The 23,447-nt window shown below is 39.6% G+C and overlaps 2 protein-coding genes across 2 annotated transcripts in view; both read left to right on the top strand.

Annotated features, from left to right (window-relative positions):
• The first annotated feature begins 3,576 nt into the window (after positions 1–3,576).
• The window catches only part of LOC141442815 (transmembrane protease serine 9-like), a 41,045-nt gene continuing 21,174 nt past the window's right edge, over positions 3,577–23,447 (top strand). Inside the window, exons 1-9 of the mRNA XM_074107930.1 lie at positions 3,577–3,651; positions 7,827–7,860; positions 9,662–9,858; positions 10,368–10,583; positions 11,695–11,856; positions 13,462–13,577; positions 14,909–15,085; positions 16,053–16,212; positions 17,900–18,082. Of these exons, the coding sequence (XP_073964031.1) occupies positions 3,618–3,651; positions 7,827–7,860; positions 9,662–9,858; positions 10,368–10,583; positions 11,695–11,856; positions 13,462–13,577; positions 14,909–15,085; positions 16,053–16,212; positions 17,900–18,082 (1,279 nt within the window). The 5' untranslated portion in view covers positions 3,577–3,617. The remainder of the gene's footprint in view (positions 3,652–7,826; positions 7,861–9,661; positions 9,859–10,367; positions 10,584–11,694; positions 11,857–13,461; positions 13,578–14,908; positions 15,086–16,052; positions 16,213–17,899; positions 18,083–23,447) is intronic.
• Positions 20,117–22,832, top strand: LOC141443050 (serine protease 41-like). Its single transcript, XM_074108265.1, has 5 exons — positions 20,117–20,362; positions 20,830–21,042; positions 21,532–21,681; positions 22,032–22,161; positions 22,591–22,832. The coding sequence occupies exons 2-5, from the start codon at positions 20,994–20,996 to the stop codon at positions 22,802–22,804; spliced, it is 543 nt and encodes a 180-aa protein (XP_073964366.1). The 5' UTR covers positions 20,117–20,362; positions 20,830–20,993; the 3' UTR covers positions 22,805–22,832.

Here is a 23,447-nt window from a genome sequence, read left to right on the forward strand (position 1 = left end):
CATATAATATATTAAACAAGGATTTTAAACGCTTATAATAAATAGATAAAAACAATCAATCAATGTATTTTCTTTCTTTCTTTTTTTTATAAAAATGTAATTTGAGGTAACAAATAAAGTTCTATTTTCGTATAAATTAATAATTATAAATATATCAGTAATTTGATATTAATTACAGCTTAAGGTACCTACTCGTAAGTTGCTAGATTAAATATGCCCTTTTGCGCTCAGTGTTCAATTACAGTAGAAAAAAGTTGGAAAAACCCCGACTTTGTCACTTCAAAGACTTTCAATACTTGAAAAATCTACTCCCGTGAATACACCCGCGGCTGTCCCTGAATAAACCACTCTCCTCAGATATCCACCGATTCAAAGACAAACATCTGACGCACGCCCTCATCTCTGGAAGGAAACCGAAGACAAGCCACATAATTATATTTCATACCGTTAGACCTGTCCAAACAGTTGTCGAATACTATAATAGCAATAACTACTAGAATGACGATTTCTTCAAGTATGTGAGTGTAATGTACTAACAACAACTATTATTTACATATATGCGAAAACATGGCATGTACTTGAAAACGAGTAGGGTTGAAATTATGAAGCTTAAGTATTGGTATACATAATAATAATGGGATGTTTTCAATACCTGATAGTAAAAAACGTTAAATAATGTTGATGGTATTAATAAATGTGGATATGTTATTGGAAAATGGTGTTTTTATTGTGTTGTGTTACTAAGTAGCACGATCGTGCATTTTACAAACTATTCCTGAGACGTACGATCGCGCACGCGATTTTCCTGAAAGTTGAGAATTTCCGATTTTTTCACTCTTAAACCATCAGTATTAACGTGGTATTAACAAACATAAATTTGTCTTTCGAATTTCATGACTTAACTTTCTCGGTTGTAAAGGGTTGTATAGATACTCCGGGTAGCCCTGCGCATATGTTTTTACGAAACTGAATCTACCCAAATCCCTCGTGGAAGAAACGCGTATCTACTACTGACACCTTAGGTACTTAGCGTAACTAAAGTTACACCCTAAACATTTTTTAAAAGGTGCGTGGAAAAAGGGGGCAGTCTCGCGCAACTTAGAACAAAAAAACTTTTGTATGGAGTTTGTAAGGCAAACCATTACCATAGTACTAAACTAAAATGTCGGTACTTCGTACCCCCTTTTGGGCCATCCTGCGAGACACACGTCCCTGTGTGTTAACCCTTTACCAGGCCCCTAACAACTCGCGTGTCTTCATACGTACTTTATATACTGTTACAACCGTATTGAACGCCTTGTAAAAAATGTATTTACGAAAGTCGGAGATGTTCCTTTAAACCAGAAATAAAAATGTGGGTCACGGTTATCCTTCATAGCAAAGCACCACGACGTAAAATTTTTTGCTCCTTCAAGTTTTTCGATACTTGGAAAAATCGTAGAATTATTATGTGCCGACGCCGCTGTGGTCGCCGATGGTGACGAGGATTTCCCGTTTGTCTCCATAGCACTTATACTGGGGCTATAACCTGATATTTATTTGGATAAATAAAATAGGTAGCAGAGATTAGAGGTAGAGAGTTCCAGTTTTAATTATATTGAAGTGAGAAAGACAGAGAGAGACAGAATATATTCGAATACGCAATTTAAATATTATGATGGGTCAGGATGATCTGTTATCGCAAATAGGTTTAACAATTTCGACATTTTATCCCTAGTTATCCCGCGGGAATATCGGGTCAAAAAGTCGTCTACTTATGTGTTTTTCTAGACATCCAGCTACCTACATACCAAATTTCATGACTCTAAGCCCAGCGGTTATTATTTCAAGATTTTATCCCTATCCCGTGGGAATATCGGGATAAAAAGTAGCCCATGTGTTATTCCAGAAATCCAGCTACTTACATACTAAATTTCATGGCTCTAAGCCCAGCGGTTGTTATTTCAAGATTTTATCCCTAGATATCCCGTGGGAATATCGGGTCAAAAAGTCGCCTATGTGTTATTCCAGACGTCCAACTAACTACCTACATACCAAATTGTGTGGGTATGTTGATTGTTTTTTACAACGATGGTGGAAAACTGCTAAAAATACCTACAGCTTCATATATATACTTTTAATATGTACTTTTTTACAAGCTTTTTGTGCGGGATGCACCTATGACTGATTTTTTGGAGAGTGAAACAACTTTTCTTTCTTCCAGGGTAATCTTCGAGGTCGCAGGTCGGTCCAGTTGAGGAGGAGATGTACCCGCTGAGTCGACGACGCAAGAGACCGCTGCGTCCAGGTATCGTCTCGGCCCCTGCGAAGCAGGGGGCGGGGATACTGTGTCGGGGTTTATTGCCCCTTCCAGCGGCTTTACACGCCGGCCACGAATATGGTCGGGTCGCTGTGTTGGTGGGGGTCATGCAGGGAATTATCTTCAGCAGGCTGGCCGCTCTGAGTATACAGATCAGCCAGCTGTCTGAGGATAATTGGGATGGGGTTCTGTCCCGCCTGGAGCAGCTCCTGGAGAACCACGAACAGCCCCTGGATGTCCCGCGCTCCGCCGTCGTCGACTTCCCTTGCCGGTTTTGCCCTCCCCTTCGCAGGGGCGGCTACCTCCAGCTGCGGCCGCTTTGTAGGCGGGACTCTCCCGTCACTGGCCGCCGCCATGAGGGAGTGGGGGGCGCTTCCCGTCTCTACCGTGCTGTAGGTAGCACCGATGGGGTCGTTCTGTGGTGGTTCGTGATGCGCGCGCGCGTTCTTGGCGCGACTCCCGCCGTTCTGTGCCTCGCCTCCCTCTGGTATTCCGGGCACGTGACGCTATTCGCGGTGTGGGGTCCCCTCTCAATTAGCGCAGGTCGGTGGGTCTGTTCGCTGCGCGGCAATGTTCTTACTTTTATAGGCGGGCTCATCCCTCCACAACACCGACCTGCGTCCCCCCTATATAGATTTTATTATAATAAATCTAATTTACACAACTGGCGTTATTATTTGCGACGCAGCTCTCGCCCTGCTTAACCTATGGTTATGTACACATGCCTGTTTGCCACCGCGCAACGCACATCATCAAACCGTGGCTGATTTTTCCCCGGAATCCCTGCCCCCCACTAATATATACAGTTTTCTTTGTGAAAATTCAGTGTCTAGTATGTATTTCCACCATTATAGAAAACATACTGTATAGATTTTGAACGTATACATTATGAAAATATGCATTTTGTGCCATTGACTAAGAACCATTATGCATTGTAACCATATTTTGACCACTATGCATTTCAAGCTTATGCGTTTAAAACTTATGTCAAATCTTTATATATTTCAACTGTATGTATTTCAACCGATATGTATTTTAAATTTATACATTATAATACGTACCCGTGTAATAGATATAGTGTATTATTTTACATACACCGTTTAACATGATTTTGGTTATTTTAATCGTGTGTATTAAGACAGTAGAGAAAAAATAATTGCTTATTGCTTGACGATAATCGAATTATTGGTGTGATATCATTTTGTAAGATATTTTCCTTATTTTCTGAGTTGCCCGTTCATACATTTTGTACAAGAAAAAACTTGATGCCGCTTTAGTTGTCCGAGGAGGTCCGAAGGAGCGGACGTATCTTGTGATTATGCACATATCTTACTGCTTATATCTTCTGGTCGGTGAGTAAATAATATATTGCTAAGTATGTTATGTAATACGTAGGTCAAGTAAACAGTTAATCGAAGGAAAATTGGTCAAGTGACAATACCAAATCCGCACAAAGTTTGCATACTCAAGTTCGAATGGTGTATCAATTCCCTACCTAGTTCTATATCTGATATATCAGTGTTATTGATGGAATCAGTTGGATTTTTATTCTTAACTTCCTTAATTCGTGATTTTCAATGACGGTTGAAGTTACCCAAGTTTTTTTATTTTATTTTTGTTTTCACAGTTTGTTACTACTAGTAGCATAGTAGAAATAAGTAACCTGAGATATGTATGCAGAGGAAAAATTCGTGTCTAGAATTCGGTCCAGCAGTGGTGTAGGGGTAATAGCACGCAGCACGGATTGCTAAGGACCTGGGTTCGATTCCCAGTGCTGGTCTCTTTTTCTGGTTTTTCTGTGCATCCATGTCTCATAGTTTGTATTTTCGATATTAATTTATATTGTTAATGCCCGGCCGAACTAAGTAGTGGCCATCATAAGACATCTATTACCTACTCCAAATTTTATCAATAATAATACACGTCTTGCAGTTTTTGAGTGAAAATGCTTGTGCATACGACGGACGGACAGAACGAAACTCTTATGGTTTTATTTATTAATTTAACTAAAATTGTATGAGGTTTTTTAGTTAGTTAGAAAGAAAGAAAAGATTTATTCATGACATTCGAAAAAAAATATTTTAATTTAGAGTTTGTATGTGCATGTCAATTATTTAATTAACACCTGGTACAGTCACCAGCACCAATATCTGACACAAGCGTGCATAAATATCTGATACGACTCTATTTCTGGGGCCGGTAGGACGTGTCAGATATTTTTGCACGCTCCGCTGTGGCAGATATTAATGCAGGTGACTGTACTGGTACGAGTATAATAAACATAATATCCTGGTATGAATACGAGTATATAGTATTTCGAAAAAAACGCTCCACTTCATGTTTTATAATGGAGCAGTCGTCTTTTTTCGAATATCTAAATACAATTTAGGTCTATTCAAAATTCCCGCGGGATGCATGCGAAGACGCGGACATCAGCTAGGTAGTATAAGAAAATATTGAACTACCATAAAAATACGCTAAAACCTGGATCTGCCGCGCCAGTGGCATTGCCCTCCGTTTTTAGGGTTCTTTATTAAGAGGATTTAAACTCTGTCATTTTCCTCATTAGTCTTTGACTCCTCTGAGTCCAGTGAGTTCCATGTCTTAATGTATTTTTATGATAGTTTAATATTTTACTTTTATCTTGCGAATATATACTGTTCTCCGCGACTTCATAATATGCATCGTGCGGAAATTTCGAATAAGTAGATCTAAATTCGGTTTTATTGCCCTGAGGATGAATAATGGACTAGTTCGAAATGCATCAGTGTAGTGTGGGGGTGAAGGAGCTGCATGAACACACATTTGTTGCATAGACGTAGCTAATAAGGTCGCGGGTGAGCAAGTTAATTAATATGGACCTCCGTAAAGTAATGGCTGATTCAATAAATAATTAAAGCTACATTTAAATTTTTTGAACCGTAATGGATAGTTGAAAGTATATCACAGACTGTATAAGGTCAGCCGCATTTATCAAAAAAAAATACTGCGAAAAATTAGTTGCTTTGTCTAGATTAAATAGGTATAGTATGTGTTTATTCAGATTATAAGATAGCTGTGTGTAACATTTTAAACATTAGGGTGGAAAAGCAACAAAACATACAACCAGACAGAAATACGCACTTAGTTAACCGTCATAGTACCTACCTTGCTTATTTTCATTTTGTATTTTACTGTATCGATTTGTGGTGTTTAATCCCACTAATATTATAAATGCGAAAGTTTGTCTGTTGTCTTGTTTGTTTGTTTGTTACCTCATCATGTATAAACCTCTGAATCGATTTTGATGAACTTTGGTATCTAGATAGTTTGTCTCGGGGAAGGACATAAAATAGTTTATATCTCAAAAAATTGCATAGTTCCTGCAGGATAGCGATAAATGAATTCTACGGAGACGGAGTCGCGGGCAACAGGCTAGTAAAGAATTATTTGCGTTGTATTTTTTCTAATAATTTCTATTTTTTTTTGTTTTTTTCGGTTTTTATATCGGAAATACAATTATAAGAAGTTACAAAACCCTTTGCGTGACAGCCCGACTCGCGTATAGCTGACTTTGTTATTCTAAAATGCTTTTAATAACAAACTGGTTTGGCGCCGACGTAGGATATCGTCGCGGGCAAAGCTCTGATGATTATTATATAGTTACGTTTCCACTAGCAGGACAATAAATCGATCAACGAAAGCTAAGAATTTAATACGTCGTAGAATAATGATAAAACAATTGACGAGATTCATGACGTATAATCCAAGACCTATTTTTTTTATAGCAAAGTACTAGTTATCTGTGCACTCAATCTTATTACCGTGTGTAACATAACTAATGGTCAAAGGACACTTAAGGTGCTCGTAGACCCCTAGACATGCTGACATCAATTAAACAACGTAGAATTTTCATTGAAATAAAATTTAATTAACATTTAAAACCGTACAACGAGAAAAACAAACACCCAGAGCATGTAAAAAATGGATCATAACACCGGGAGATATATAAAAAATATAAACACGAGAGAACACACGTTGCGAATGGAGATCACAGGAGTTTCTTAAACATAGAAAAGCATTAGGGATTTAGAAGGTTAAAAGTAAATAGTTATTCAGTCGAATTGGTACCTAAAAGAACATAAGAGCGCTTGTGGCAAGCCTCGTTTGGAATTTTGTAAACCATATATGTAACAATACAAAAGGTACTCAAACAGTACTGCTAAAAACACGCAAGTTAATCCCATCAAGTCTTTTAGAATGATAAAACTAGTACCACAATTTTCATGATCATGAGAACTTTTAGTAACTAGCCTACAACTTGGGGAAAAAAGAAATATAGTCACACTATGGGAATTGCTAAGCACCTTAAGTATTAACTACGAGAATTAGAAAGGAGTAGACTAGGAACCAACGGTTAAAAGTAACATTTCATTAAGTAAATCGAACCACAACGGTATCCTCAGTTTTCCTCTCCATTTTCCCGGAACCTGGACGTCTACCGAACTATTGAATCCCAGAAGCAAAATTTTAAATTTCAAACAAAAACCCAAATACGTAGCATAATAGCGATAACAGCCAGGACAAAACCGGCCAGTAAAAACGCCTGAGACGCCCGACCAAAAAGTTTGCATCTTTGACACTCATGCAGCGTTGTACTGCACGTGTCACTATTGCGGGAAAAAAGCCACATGTTAATAAGACTGAATACACGTTCAATAAGACAGGCCGATTGCCCATTCTCTTCATTCCGTGCACTCAATCTAATTACCGTGTCACTATTGCGGGGGAAAAAGCGTGCACAGATGCACAGATGAGTGAGAATGGCCGCACGAAAACTGTAGGCTCCTACCGTCACTTGCTGGAGATTTTCTTTCATTTGAATTCTGCTGCTGTAGTAGAACTAGAACGGTAATGCCAGAGGCGTAGCTAGGTAACCTAGGGCCCTGAATTAATAAAAAAATGGGGCCCATTGCTATCAAAACTAGTAAGGTTTTTTTTTTTTTGGTTTTTATATACAAATACTTTAAAAATGCTAAGCAACTGTATCATCAGCTATAAAGCAGAATTTCGAGGGCCCCCTGAGCTTGAGGGCCCCGGGGCACTGCCCCGCCTAGCCCCTTGGTAGCTACGCCACTGGGTAATGCCGCTCGCGACACGTCAATTATAATTATATAAAGGTATAATTGAAAATTAAATAAAAAAACAACTGCTTTAAAAAACTTTAAAGTAACCAAGACGGAAAAAACCTTTGACATACAGAAAGATAAACGGAACAAAATTGTGATGAATTCACTTGTGGTAATTTATTGAATCAGGCGTTACTTTGCGGAGGTCCATATCAATGAACTAAAACAATTTTATTGCTTTGCTACTCTGTTGTTTTGAGCTAAATACTCACTATTTTGAATGGGTCCCGCTCTTGAACACTCACTTAACAGAATTTTAGACTAGTTTTTTTCATTTTTAGTTTTTTACTTAAAGTTTTCTTTTGAAACAGTTGGATTTTTGCATTTTTACCACCTATTTACTATGTTATCTTTTCTAGTGTACGGGTTGGCCGTAGGTGCAGCTCAAAGCGGGTAAGTACTAATTATGGATGTACTGAAGAAACAGTAGAAACTAACACGCTCGCAATCACAATAGTGGTCACCGCTTCTTTCCGTCACACTTTATAGACGAGGGTAGAAAGAGATGGCAATGCGATGGCAAACGTCAGTGCGTTAGACAATTGGCCTCTGAACTTAATGAGAACATGATTGATATCAACCTCATGTCACCTATCTTCATGATATTTTCCTTTTCTACATTCACCAGCACCTATATTATATGACACGACAAAGCGCGCATAAATAATCTGATATGACTCTATTTCTAGGGCCGGTGGGGTAGGACGCGTCAGATATTTTTGCTCGCTCTTTCTGTGGCAAATATTAACGCAAGTGAGGTAACTGGTACAATTTTCAGCCAGAAGTATGGAAAGTTGAGTTAAATAAAGATGCCATTTCAACGTTGAACGTAAGATAACATGCGTACATCTTACGTGGGAATACTAGAATTTAATTAACTCGTATTGTCACGATGTGATTTGCATTCAAATGGTATTTCTAAGCAGGGGGAATCAAAACTAAGAATACAAACAGCAGCAAAGGACAACTGGATTGTCCTAGAAACTTGAAATTTGATATGAAGGTAGCTGTTAGCTGCTAAGACTTAGCACAAGCAATAATTGTTGGTAACGCACTTGGCCAGTTTTTAGGGTACCAGAGCCAAAATGGCAAAAACGGAACCCTTATAGTTTCACCATGTCTGTCTGTCTGTCTGTCCGTACGTCCGCGGCTTTGCTCAGGGACTATCAATGCTAGAAAGCTGTAATTTTGCACGGATATATATGTAAAGTATGCCGAAAAAATGTTATAATTAAAATGTCTAAAAAAGTTTTTTTAGGTTATCTCCCATAAACGTAAAGTGGAAAACTATAACGGCTAAGTTTGCTTGAGAATTATTAGTTGTTTAAGAGTAAATAGCCGCCTAAGGTATAAAATATACGTAAACTTGGAAGATTCATTCATCCATTCAATGAATTGATTCAATGGATTGGCTCTTTATCATACTTCTTGAAAATCTTTTAAATAATAAATAATTATTCGGGTTTAGACACACACATACATACTTACACCCACACACACTCACTTACATACACATATTCGAGCGCGCGTGCGCGCTCGCATACACATTCGCACATAAACTTGTTTACTTTTTTGCATGCACCTTCAGTATTTCTCTAGTTAATAACATAATTTGTAGTAAACATACATAATTGTAAGCGTATTTATGTTGTTACTGTTTTTCTAACAAGTTACTCGCACCCGCAGAAGTCCAAGATACAGGCTCAGCCTAGTTTGGAGTCTGATGGATATTTCTCTTGTATTGGCTATGTTTATTTAAATAACATTGTATTTATATTTTGTATTTGTATTCACTCATTCATTTATTTATTTCGTGAGCATAGGTATAATTAGGTGACAAGCAAAGAAGAGAGCAAACTATGATGCCTGTCGGCGTACGAAATCATTTGGAGAGACCGGGCAGTAGACTACATAAGATAGGATATGTTAAAAAATATTACTTAATTATTTCGTAATGGCTACGGAACCCTATTTTGGGCGTGTCCGACACGCTCTTGGCCGGTTTTTTCTCGTATATTCAACACACGCGCAAGCTGGCGCGCACATAAAACTAGTACCTAAGATTCATTTTCCTGTTATTCAGTATGTTGGTTTTAGTGTTGTAGTATTTGAGGTGGAATCTCAAATCTGGTTCATATTCATATTCATTTATGCATTCGAATTATTATGTTGTATTTGTTATTTTTGACATCAGATCAAATGGGTGCACTTTGCCCCCTTATCCGGCGCACGGCACGTACACCGTCCACGACAGGCCAGAAGCCGTGCCTGGACAAACCTACGGCCTGGCCATAATAACGATCACCTGCGATCCTGGGTACGAAGTACTTGGGAACAATGCCACGTATTGCTTCAGCAATAACAATTGGCAACCCATGCCACGGTGCACCCGTAAGTAGTTCTTGAATTTTGTTCTAATCTTCATTTTTGGGATAAAGTGCACTAATTACAATAATTATGTTTGCCGAAGTATGACGATCTTTTTTGAGTTCACTATAAGGTATTCACAAACGTAAAGATCGTTTCGTCACTGAAATTGTGTTTAGAAATAAATGTTTCTTAGTGAATTTGTGGCTAAAGAAGCAGATACAGCCCTGTCCAGTCAATGTTCAAATGATAGGGACCAATTTACGAACACTTCATTCAAAATTAGGTAAACCAACAACCTATAGTTGTTTGAAAGACAAAAGGCCTTATTGTCTTACACGTTCGCAATCACAATCGTTTTCACCATCTCTTTCTATCACACGGTATAAGAAGAACGTAGGAGATGGTGAATGCGATTACGAACTTCAGCGCGTTTGACAATACGGCCTCTGAGAAGTATGGACAAACAACCCAATTGTAAATTTCGATTGCGTGCAGCTGATGCGAAACTTACAACTTAACCTTATTTCTAGGGTTCTGCAGATTGACACCGGATCCAAGCGTTAAATATTTCTGCAAAGTGACCGGCGATGGCATACTTAGCGGGACCCGGTTGTGCCAAGAGCTTGAACCCAACGGCACGGTCGTCGTGCCGGAGTGCAACCGCCCCGTCTACTACTCGAACGGCGTTCTTCTTAACATGAACTGCTTGGAAGGCACCTGGGACCACATCGCTACATGCCAGCCAGGTATCACCAGCCATTCTCAAATGTTACTGGCAAGAGTCATCCATGTACCCCTGGTGTTGCAGATGTTTATGGGCGGTGGTGATCTCTTACCGTCAGGAGACCCACTTGCTCGTTTGCCATCCAGTCGAATAAAAAAAATTAAGGTATACACCTTTACTTGCCCGAATTTCATGTGCCATAATATTCAACCGCCATAATATTGTTTCATATAAATTCATTTGCACTACTCATTGTTTACCATATTAATCAAATGACAGAATCTTTGTTTCCCATAATATTAATTTTAATAATTTCATTTTTCATAATCATTGTAAGCCATAAGTATCACACATGCCATAATGTAATTTGCCATCCATGTAAATGGTGAGTATCGACACTATATACTGATAAATCCCATACGTCAAACAAGCCTTTGAATTAGGTAAATGTTACCTAGATTAGGTTAGGTTAGAATTGCGACCATTTATTTCAGCATTATGTTAGTAAAAGTATACAAATAACTTATCAATCTATGTTAGTAAAATTACAGTTAAATAGATTGCGACATTTGATTTGTGCGAGCGAGCGAAGTGAGCGAGCAAGACGGTTCGCGGCAGAAGCGACTCGGATAGGTTAGGTTCAGAAGGCTAAGCCTTAGCCCTCTATGTCAGGTATTTTTTTATAGCAGCCCGGATAATAAAGATAATAGATAGATTAGTAATAGAAAAAAACAATTTTAATCAAACATAATCAAAATAAACACTATTTAGTATGGCGTTTGAATATTCTATATATTACGTATATGCTCGGCGGCAGCCGCACGACCGCTTCAAATAATACCTCGTTGCAACTAGTCTCAAGTTTTTATCATATTTTACTTGAATACCTAATGCCTGTTTCGACTGATTTCTCCTTCTTGCATTAGCATGCAGTATTTGTTACTTTCTTTGCTATTAATTTTTATTCTAAAATGTAAATCTTATTTCAAGATTTTAAATAAAATTTGATGGAAATTATTGACAGTAAAGCCTGAAATGACGAAGATTTTTTATATTATAGTTAAGAGGACACAAACAAGCATGCGGGTCACCGGATGGTAAGATACTAAAATAAAATCGTTTCGCGTTTTCAGATTGCGGGACATCCACAGCAAAAGGCGAGGAACTCATCATCAACGGCACAAAAGCCGCTCACGGTGACTTGCCCTGGCACGCCGCCATCTACGACAAGTCATACACCCCCTTCATGCAAGTCTGCGGCGGCTCTCTGGTCTCCACCAAGGTCGTCATATCTGGCAAGTATCGTTGTTTTCTTAGTCCACTTATTCGGCAGTGCAATCTTTAACGAAGAAGTCAGCGTGATATTTAATGGAAAAGTTCAAAATTGGTGCATAACGAATGGTGCGAACTGCGAACTTTGCTTCAATTTCAAATCACTATCGTTCTGAATGTTTAACATCAATGTGACAGACAGACGGATCGTATCAATCGAAAAGTTACAACAAAAACCACGTGAAAAACATTGGCAAACCTTTAATAAATCTATTATAGGTACTTCACAATTAAATTTTATAAGTCACGGGTCTCATTTAATAGCTACCCAAGATAATATCCGGTAACAGAAAGCTCTTTCACCCAAGAACTATTACCGAATTGTCGTTGAAATGTATTTCCCCAGTAAGCCTACCCAACGAAGACCAAAAACTGCCTCTCAGGGGAAGAAACACGTTTATAAACGAATTTTGGCATAGTTGTAGGGAATGGTGTTTTAAACCACATACTAAAAATGATGGGTGAGGGTGGAGATAAGGGGGGGGGGGGGTTATGTAAAGATCCCATTTTTTAGATTTTCGTAAAGAACTCGTAAACGCTGGCCCACAGCAAAAAATATATAAGACATTAGTAATCTACATAAAATTCTCTACAAAAAAGATTCTACACATTTTTCACGAGATATGGCGGGAAGAGGTTAATAAAAAATAAGCACATTTCTTTAAGTATGGCGATAGATGGATGTTTGTTACTCTTTTCACGTAGAAAGTACTGAACGGATTTGCATGAAATTTGCCAGGTAATAACCCTGGATTAAAATAGGCCACCATCTTGCTCGCTTATCCTGCCGTGAAGCAGCAGTGCTTGCTCTGTTGAGTTTCGGCGTGGAGAGTAAGACAGCCGATGAAATTACTGGCACTTGAGGTGTCCCATCTTAGGCCTCTAGGTTGGCAACGCATCTGCAATACCCCTGGTGTTGCAGATGTTTATGGGCGGTGGTGATCTCTTACCATCAGGAGACCCACTTGCTCGTTTGACATACAGTCGAATAAAAAAAAATAGGCAACTTTACGCCATTCTTAAAAATGTGCTTATTTTTTATGGTCCATCTTCTTCCCGCTATATCTCGTGAAATATTGATCTCGGTTTTTTTTTTTAAGTATGGAATGTTTTTTGTAGATAATTTATGTAGATTACTTATGTCTTAATGTCTTAGAACATTCTTTGCTGTGGGCCAGCGTTTAGGAGTTATTTACGAAAAACTAAAAAATGGGACCTTTACACCCCCCCCCCCACCCGTTAGATCCACCCCCACCCATCAGTACTTTTAGTATGTGGTTTAAAACATCATTTTCTACAACTAAGTATGCCAAAATTCGCTTATACACGAGTTTTCCCCCTGATTTTCCTTCGTTGCGTAGCTTAAGTATGAAAAAAGGGGATTGAATTTTTTTTTTGTATTTTATAATGTTCTAAGCTTTCTACACCAACCGGCACCTGGACATTTCAACCAAATTGCAATGAACGTGGCCACGAGTAGTCTAAAGGTAGTGTGCTCCCGTGATAAGACGGTTGTGTTAATAGTTCTTTATATTTTGTTTTATGTTCAACATTGTCATCTTCTACAGCGGCGCATTGCTTCTGGGTTGACGGCCAACAGCCAGCCACCAGGTACGCAGTGGCTTTAGGCAAGATCTATCGGCCGTGGAACGATTCTATGGACCTTGGAGTACATAAATCTGATGTGAGTGTTCTTTTTGAGTTATATTCAGTTTTGGCTCCTTTAGCTCGGGAAGCATATCGCCAACTATGTAGCTTTCGCTCGGCTCTGGTCTCATCGGCTCAGCCTTGTTCTGTTTAATTAAAAAAAGGGTCGGATTGACAGCTGTCAGTTAGTCAGTTATCAAATCTCGCTGTATGAACGTACGTGTGTGTACTTACATATGTGTCGTTATACCAGTATCCAACAGCGTTCCAACAGTGTCCTGCGTACGCTGGGCGGCCCGTGGGACTCCCCGATGATGAGGCGCTGGATGGGGCTGGACGCTGCCGCAACCTCATAATCATGGTTGACGGCGCTGGGCAGACGTGTATTATTATTATTTTTGATCGTACCTACTTAATAACACCACTTGTTTGTATTTTCATTGTAACTAACCTCTATGGATTCTGTCCGAAATAAATAGCTTATTATAATTGTTATTATTATTATACGACGACATTTGACAACTGACAGCTGTCAAGATGACCTCTTTTTTTAAATCAAAAAGGCACAAGTCCTATTAATCTCACCAAACGTGTGGTTTGCCAAAATAAGGTTTCAACTTATTTTTACAAAAAAAAACGGCAATTGAAACAAAATCTATCGACAGGAGTGACCTGTTCTGTGTGTCTGGTGTGGTCTGTTTTCTATATTGCTTACTATTTCTGGTGTACAATAAAGCGAGTCATTGTATTGTATTGTATTGTGACCTATATTTTAAGTCAACTATCGATAAAAAATATAATATGGACCATCCCAGAAAACTTAAGGTACCCAATTCGACCACGTTAATAATATAGATACCTACCTAATGTCCGAAATAAATGATTTCACTTCATTAGAACGACTTGTGACCGCCTCAAGTTGCGGACGTTTTTGCTCTGACTGAACCACTGATGATCGCATTTGGTGGCGGCGGGCGACTGGTGGCCATATTGTGTGGAGGCCCTAAATAATATATTCTTAGAAGATTTTACTACTAGCAACCCTGAAGCTGGCCCGTCTGAGTAGTGACGTCACACGACCGGATGGGTACTTGGAGGGGATGCTGCATCGCGAATGGTGTGGCTTCGGTAGACTCACTCACTTTTTCTCTGGCGTTCGGATGCGACAGTCGTGTTGGTTCATTAGGGTCGTGTAATTTAAAATCATAACGGTTTTCTAAATAGTGATTTTTGTATTTGATTTAAGATTTAAAATAAATGTTACGGTTACTCGTGTTTTTTTTTCAAAAATCAAAATAGCTTTGAATTTATAAAAATATTTATAGTAAAATGTCGCACCTATCAATGTATCAATCTCTTATATTCCAGGTTAAGGAAATCAAGATGCCAGACCGTTTTTTGGGAGTAGCAGGCAACTACCAACACGACATCGCGTTGGTCATCATGTCAACGCCCGTGGTCTACAACACTTACATCCGGCCCGTCTGCCTCGATCTGGACGATGAGTTTGACAGGAACCAATTGCAAAGCTCGAGTTCGGGGAGGGTAAGACTTTTCTCTTAGGATTTTAGGGGAAACAATTCAGTATATGTACACACTACGATAATAATAATACCTAATATAGCCTATGTCATAAATCTTTGATGTAAGTAAGGTAATGCCTGTGACATACGGAGAGATAAACGGAACAAAATTGTGATGAATTCGGTATTTGACATGGTAATACGGTATTTGACAACTCCTGATTTTGCCATATCTTAATATTATTATGAAAATATAGATATACAGATAGTGTTTAGCGAAGAGAAAATTTAAATCGGTTGAATTATTTTCATGTTTTTTTTTGTAGTCGGTTCAATTTTTTGTTATACAAATTTTTTGTAGTAATCCGTATAGTAATGGCTCCGTTGAACGATGAGATGATTCCGCCAATATCGCTGCCAGACGACTATGGGTCAAGCACGGTAGAGTAGTTCGAAAAAAAAACTAACTAAAACTCCTAATACAGTATTTGACTATTTATTTCATAAATTAAAGCTTGACAGTGCATGGATCGATCAGAAAATCAATTTTTAAGCTACCTTTTCATATAGCAGAGATATAAGGTTTAAAATTCAAGATAAGAGAGAGAAAGACTTGCAAGTGACGTCACACGGAAGTAGCGCCATACTTGCTGCATACAAAAAGGCGTTTTAGAAAGAGACAGATATATAGATTTTCAAAAAATCACTGATAATCCAATTTTCGACCGAATCAATTATTCTGTTAGCTAAACGTTGTCTGTATGTCTGTCTATATTTTTATAATTTACAGGATATGGCAAATTTAGGAGTTGTCAATTACCGTATTTATTTCCATGATTTTTCACGTCAAGTTTATCGTGTACCTATCCACATACTTGTTTTTAAACAACTTTGTACGTTGTTTGTTGTTGTTAACTACTTATTTTGTTAACTATGAAGTTCAAAATTGTCAGGGGCCATTTGTTTTCCTGGTCTAATAAAAGAAATAGGTTACAGGTTGGGGACTGACCTCGGCGAACGGCGTCGAATCCCCGGTGCTCTTGACTGCTGAGCTGCCGTACGTGGATGTGAGGAAGTGCCTCGATAACTTGGATTATGAATTCAGGCCCTACGTCACCGGCGATAAGATCTGCGCCGGCAGCATGGACGGCAAGTTCCTTACACCTTTTTTATAAGCTTTTATTTCGTTTGCCCTGTTTGTTTATTTATTTATTTGGCTATCTTGGAAGGTAAATTTGACCCACTTTTAGTAGTCACATTGACTTGAAATTTAGCATACTTTTGTAAATCTGATGACTATAATCTGGTAGAGAAATCTTGGTGATCTAGCGAGGATCTTCTCCGCAGGAGGGAACTCCTTAATGGTATGGTCACCAGATATACAGCAAATGGCTTTTTTTAACAAATCACTTTTCTAACCGATCTTTTGTTTATATTTTTTTGCTAATAATTTCAAACTTAGCCTCTTCACCGCCAGTCATCCAGTCGTGACAGCCAATGGAAAGCCTCACACGCCACGGTCATCATCTAATACCTACATGACGAGCATTCCACTTGAAATCCTTCTGCAATGGAATTAAAAATCAAGTTGATTTGTCGCTGGTTTTTCTGTCGCGTACAGAGCACGTCACTTCGTTTGTTTTGTTTTGTAGCGAAGAGGTTAATGCAATTTTTTGCCTGCTTTTCTTGATCTTTATTTGCTAAATATGTATGAACTTAAAAACACTTTAGTTAAGGACTTTAAATAAAGGTCACAGATAAAGAACTTCTCTACTGTTTAAACAGTAAAGCGCAAAACAAACATCGGAGGGGTATGGGTAAGGTAATGGGTAGGATCGGGAGTGCGGCGGGTCTATTTACGTGACTGTATTAAAACTTTGGTTTCCTAGGACAAGCGGTGCCGTCATTATAGCGACCGTAATAAGCGGTGATAAGCGGTGAATGACGTCACTAGAACGTTGAGTTACGCATCTATATATCGAATGGATCGTAACATCGAAAAGGTATTTTTCTTAAGACTGTATTTTTTTTAGATTGTTATAAATCTAACCTAACCTAACATAACCTAAGGGGTCCTATACACGATGCCGTTTTAATGAATCCTGAGAAGTTTACGGTTTCAGAAAATAAACCTTTCGATATTATGACCCATTCGATATTTTAATATATTCGATATTTTAACATTCGATATTCAGATGCGTTCCCGAACGTTGTCTATGTAAAATGAATGAATGAATGAATGTATGAATGATTTATTTTTGTATAACATAGTTAATAAGTTACAAAGTTTTTTAAGATTTAAGGGACTCTCTATGTTTTGCCGTTAGGCGTACAAATATTTGCTTATTTAAAACAATATTATAAAATATACTTAAATTAACTTGTTATCTCCAGGAATTAAAATTTAATATCGAGAAATTAATTAACCTATTAACTCTAAATCCAAATTAGTCCAAAACAATAGCAAGACAATATACATTATTTAAAAAAATATACATTATTTTAAACAAAATGGCGCGGTTCTCTAGAGAGCGGTGTCAATACCGCTCTCTAGGAGAAGGTGGAGGAACGGTATTATTACGGCCGCTATATGACGGCACCGCTGATCCTAGAAAACCAAAGCTTAAGTACCTATGATCAACATCACACCGACGGCGGGCGCGGGGCGGGTCGTGCGCGGACGCCGCAGTGTCATATAGTTCGTACATGATTGTTGTACAACATAAAATCCCTTGAAAAATTAATCAAGATACGAAGAAAAGGATCATAGAAAGTGAAGTTACCGAAAAATAACGCTAGTCCTCCATGTAAATTAGTTATACCTAATGTGTTACAGGTGCTACGGTGTGCAAGGGCGACAGTGGCGGTGGCCTGGTGTTCCCCAACGAGGACCGCGGCACCCGTCGCTACTTCCTCCGCGGTGTGGTGTCCACGGCGCCCACTAAAAGTGGGCAAAAGTGCAACGACAACACGTTCACCACTTTTACACACATCCTGCCCCATGCCACATTTATTAAAGGTCATCTTTATAGTTTATAGTTCCATATGGTGTCATAATGTTAAGATGTAGTACATAATGGTGCGTTGACAATGCGCGTGTGCTGATAAGATGACAACGATCGAAAGACAAGAGTGTAAGGGGCGCTTACGGCCTGACCTCTATTGTAAATAACCACCTTCTGCTGCGAGCTGATCGCACTCCGTTAAGCGCGTTCCAGATGGACGGAAACCAGCGTCCCAACAGGGGTGACTTGGCGGGAACTTGGTTTCATCATCATCATCATCATCCCAGCCTATATATGTACCACTGCAGGGCACAGGCCTCTCAGAATGAGAGGGCTTGGGCACTAGTTCCCACGCGGGCCCAGTGCGGATCGGGAACTTCGCACACACCGTTGAAACAATCCTCTGCTTGAGAGGTCATAGGTCAAACCACTCGGCCATCGACCGAGTTGGACGAAGTAAGACGAAATCCCTCTCCACACTATTGTTCGCCTAACCTCGTTCAGTTTCGCGAGCAGTGCGGAGGCAGTTTAACAGTTTTGTCCGATTGACGATGAAAATAAAAAAAAAACGGTCAAGAGCGAGTCGAATACGCCCAGGATAGGGTTACGCAGCCATTACGCTATCTAAGGATTTTGTTTTGTGTACGGAATCTTCAAGTTTAGGTATGTTATAGGTACCTTAGGCTGCTATTTACTCTTAAATTAGCCATTAGCCATTCAAACTTATTGCAGTTGGACATCAATGATCTTCCTAAAAATATTTACATTCGCATACGCGCACACCCACTGCCTGTCACAGCGCGACTGTCTTTCTAGTTAGACGGAATCCGCTGGCTAAACCACACGCCCCAACTGCGGGTAGAATCATGCGCCCGTCCGCCAAGGACCTTGAAGGTCATGTTATAATTTGGATTACATCGGGCAGTCTGCATAATTATATGCAACAAACATGGTCACCTCTCTAGGGACGCTGTATTATACCCGTCTGGAACGCTCTTTAACCCGTATGGTTGCGTGGGAGTGCTTCCACTGAACTTCTATGAAATCGTTGCGCGTTTTTTTACTTACACTTTTAAACTAATGCTTTTCTTATTTTTACAAGCAGATTACGGCCTGGGTATCGTCTCTGTGCGTGGACGGGTAAGTGCCAAATCTTCTGATCTATATAAATAAAATGAATCGTAAAATGTGTTGCTAAGCGCAAAAACTCGGGAACAACTGTCAATTTGATAATTCTTTTTTTGTTGTGTTCGTTACTATCAGAGAAGGTTTTTATGGAAAATAAAGAAAATACAACGGGGTTGAAGCGCGGCAACAGCTAGTGATGAATATTTTTATTGGACGTGAACACGCTTGGCACGCTTGGGTCGGCGGAGAGAAAAGGTTACCCAAATAAAAAGACAGCAATAGCGCAGCTCCTACTTATTTTCAAAAAAGTGTCACGGGTGGTGTCCGGGGAAGTTGTTGGAGTAAAGAAGAAGGCAGGAAACAGGGCAGACAGTAGTATTTATTTAAATAATAATAAAAGGGCACCTGCGAACAAACAGACGCGGTCTTAAGTATCTAAAGGTATGCTTGAACACTGTATCAACAATTATAAAAATACATAAGTAATCAACTTACGTTTCCGTGCCCAGTTCTTTATTTATATAATTCAATAGCACTGAAGTCCAGCAGTATTACATTACATAGAACAATGAACGTAAGGAGCTTCACTAATACACTGCAATTATTTGTCACTGGATAATGATAAAACCTTCCTTCTTATAGGAGTAGTAAATTATAAGCTTGTTATGGTTTTTTAGGAGATTCATAGGATCTAGGATAAAATACAAGGTATCTGTTCAGCTCGGAGGCTCTGAATAGAATGGCTACTTGACGTAAATCGAACAGTGGAATTAGAAAAGGAAATTTGAATTTAAATGTTATTTTTTCGAATATGTGCTAAACCAGACAGTACAAAGAGTTAGGAAGAAACGAGCTGTATGACACCTCGTTACAAAGCGTCCACCAGTTCCGTGCTCACCGCGTCAGCTAGCATAGGCCCTTATAGGATGATGTTGATACGAATTTTCTTGTCTACAGTCCAGTTCGCGTTGGCGGCTGCGTGCTGCCCCCGTATCCGGCGCATGGCACCTACAGCGTTCACAACAGGCCAGATGCCGTGCCTGGACAATCCTACGACAAGATATTTTTAACGGTCACCTGCGACCCGGGGTATCGAGTGGTAGAAACCAGTTCTGCGTTCTGCCTCAGTGATAACAAATGGTCCGAACCAAAACCTCAGTGCAGCCGTAAGTACCTAACCCATTATAAGTATTACATCAACAAAATTCTCAACGGTCTTTTTTACTGAAAGCAAACACGTACTTGTCGCGCTATTAGCAGAATCCAGAATAAGACAACTTCGGAGGAATCCCTAAATAGGCACAGGTCGATTCACGCACGCACGAATGGATTGAACGAAAGTAATGTCACTTAGATATTTGTGTAGGAAAATGACAGATACATAACATTTCTATTGTTGTTTACGGTTGTTCTCTGCTGAGCAAGTTCTTGGAACTGTACCGACTTGACAAGTTTTCAATATCATGAACACACCACTCAAAGTCAAAGTCAAAGTTAAAGTTTAAAATATCTTTATTCAATTTAGGCTAAAACAAACACTTATGAATGTCAAAAAAAAAATCTACCACCCGTTCGGAAAACCTCTGTTGAGAAGAATCCAGCAAGAAACTGATAACTTTTCTCCCCTGTCTAGGATTCTGCCAGCTAACCCCACACCCGAGCGTCAAATACCACTGCAAAGAACCCGGGGATACCAGCGACAGCACCCGATTGTGCAATGAATACGAACCCAGCGGCACCGTTGCCGTACCGGTATGCAACCGGCCCAACTACTACCATCCTGGGAACATCACTGACATGCACTGTAACGCGGGATTTTGGGACCACGTCACCATCTGCCAGCCAGGTATCAAACCACCATTTAATTGAAAGGTCTAGTCGATAACATTCAAGATTTAAAAAAATAAAAAAAGGAATACCGGATGCTCTAGCGATGCGGAATTCACTTAAATACGAGTATTATTATGTAAAGATGTGATGTAAGATGTAATGGGCAGAGCCATTTTTTGTACTTATTAATTGATATTGGGTAGACTCTCATTCTGCCGTCAGTTCAGCAGTCCATCATTTTGGCTTTCTTTTATTTACAATGAATATAACTTTAATAAAATTTAATAACGAGAATCTAACCGATATGTCATTTCGCACTTATTTTGCCATCAGTTCTTTGTTTGTTTTTGTTTGTTCTTCAAAATTATTTAACGAATGTTATTTAAAACATTTAATTTTCACCAGTCCGAACCATCAGTACGGCAGTGCAACAACTTAAATTATTTCGTCATTCTGACCAGAATAACGCCATCACTAATGTGTAACCGATGTCTTTATGCTTTAGAGTGTGGCATCACCAAGGGAGACCCGAGCACGGATGGGTACGCTGCGCTCGGTGAAGTGCCCTGGCACGCGGGAGTGTACGACAAGTATTACAGTCCGTACGGACAGACCTGCGGCGGGTCGCTGATATCCAACTCCATCGTTTTATCCGGCAAGTATACGTTTTGGCGTAGAGTCAGTTCCATTATGACTAATTGCGTTATGCTTTATTATGTAAGTCTGACTCCCTTGTAAAGAAAATACGTCTCGTTATCTAAATGTCGGATTTGGAAAAAAATTGGTGTGCAGATAGTTGGATATTCAGAATAACACTTCAGGTATTTTGTAATCCAATATTGCTTGCAAAATCTGAATTTACAGAGGTATTTATGTCACTTTTATCATTAGTGAAATCTGGAGAGATAAATTCAACTATTGTGCCTGCTATATTGTACAATATTCTACAGGCTTGTGTCTGAAACAAATAAATTGTTAAGTAAATAAAATGGTGTCTACCAACAGCCGCACACTGCTTCTGGAAAGGCGCAGAGAAGCTGCAGTCACCCAGTAGATACGTGGTGGCTCTCGGCAAGATCCGCCGACCATGGAACGAACCCATGGACCCTGAGGCACACATGTCTGACGTAAGTTGGTTAATATCATCATCTCCTCGGCCTATATTCGTCCCACTGCAGGACACAGACCTCCTTTCAGAACGAGAAGGCTTGAGCAGTAGTTCCCGCGCGGGCCCAGTGCGGATTGGGAACTTCACACACAGCATTTTATTTCTTTGCCGGTGCGTACAGGTTTCGTTACGATGTTTTCCTACACCATAAAACTTGTGGTAAATTTTGAATGTAATATCGCACATAAATTTCGAAAAAGTCACCGGGCTCGAGCCCAGGACACTGCTTGAGTGGCAATAGGTCAAACCATTAGGCCACCACGGCTTACGTTGGTTAATGAATACATTTATTAAAAGATTACAATTAATTCCTTTGAAATAATATATTTATCTATCTAACAAAGGAACTCACTTTCACATATATTAGTAAGGATTATTAATGTCATTTTGTATCAGGTCAGAGATAAAGATCCCGCTTCGATTCCGAGGTCAGCAAACCCTTTTCAAAGACGACATCGCTCTGCTCATCCTGTCAACGCCGGTGGTATACAACGCCAACATTCGGCCCGTGTGCCTCGACTTCAGCGTCGAGTTCGACAGGACCCAGCTCCAAGGCACTGAGCCAGGGAAGGTTAGATCACCTATGTTTAATCCTGGGGGCCATCTTTAAAGTACGTTATACCAATTTTGATCATTTTTAGTACGCTCCTCCCACATTTGTCATACAGTATTGCTATGAAAATTGCAATTTTTTTGTTCCTGTGTCACAAACCACCTGACCCCTACTCCTAAATGTGTAACTTAATCCAGTGCCGGCTCTAGCCTTTCATCAGGGTAGAGCGAGATTTTTACACCTATTTTTTCTTTTTAAGACGTCTTAAGTCGCTACAATCTTGTCAGAGTGTTCGTGGTCGTTGGTTGAAGATCAGTAATTAAACTAAAGCGAAGAATTGCGAAACTGAAGTGGTAGTGGGCACATTTCTCGCAGGACTGTTGGCCGATGGGGTCAGAAGGTTTTCGAATGGCGTCGCGGATCGGGAGACGAGCTGTCGGTAGGCCTCCAACAAGATGGAGCGACGACCTGGTTAAGATCGTGGGATCGCTGGGTGGATCCATAAATCACCAGTGGACTTCTTTCGGCTGACGTTATGAATTAAACTAATGAACCTTCATGACGAATTTCTTCGGAAAAATTTAAAAGACAAACTATTTAATAGTGTAGTTGCTTTCCCGTGCCTTCCACACCACTGCTGGAGGGCAGAGCTGCTTTAAGCAGAGCGGATACACGCTGAAGGTGTTCCAGCGGCAGTCGC

The sequence above is a fragment of the Choristoneura fumiferana genome, chromosome 26, assembly GCF_025370935.1.
Source record: "Choristoneura fumiferana chromosome 26, NRCan_CFum_1, whole genome shotgun sequence".
NCBI lineage: Eukaryota > Metazoa > Arthropoda > Insecta > Lepidoptera > Tortricidae > Choristoneura > Choristoneura fumiferana.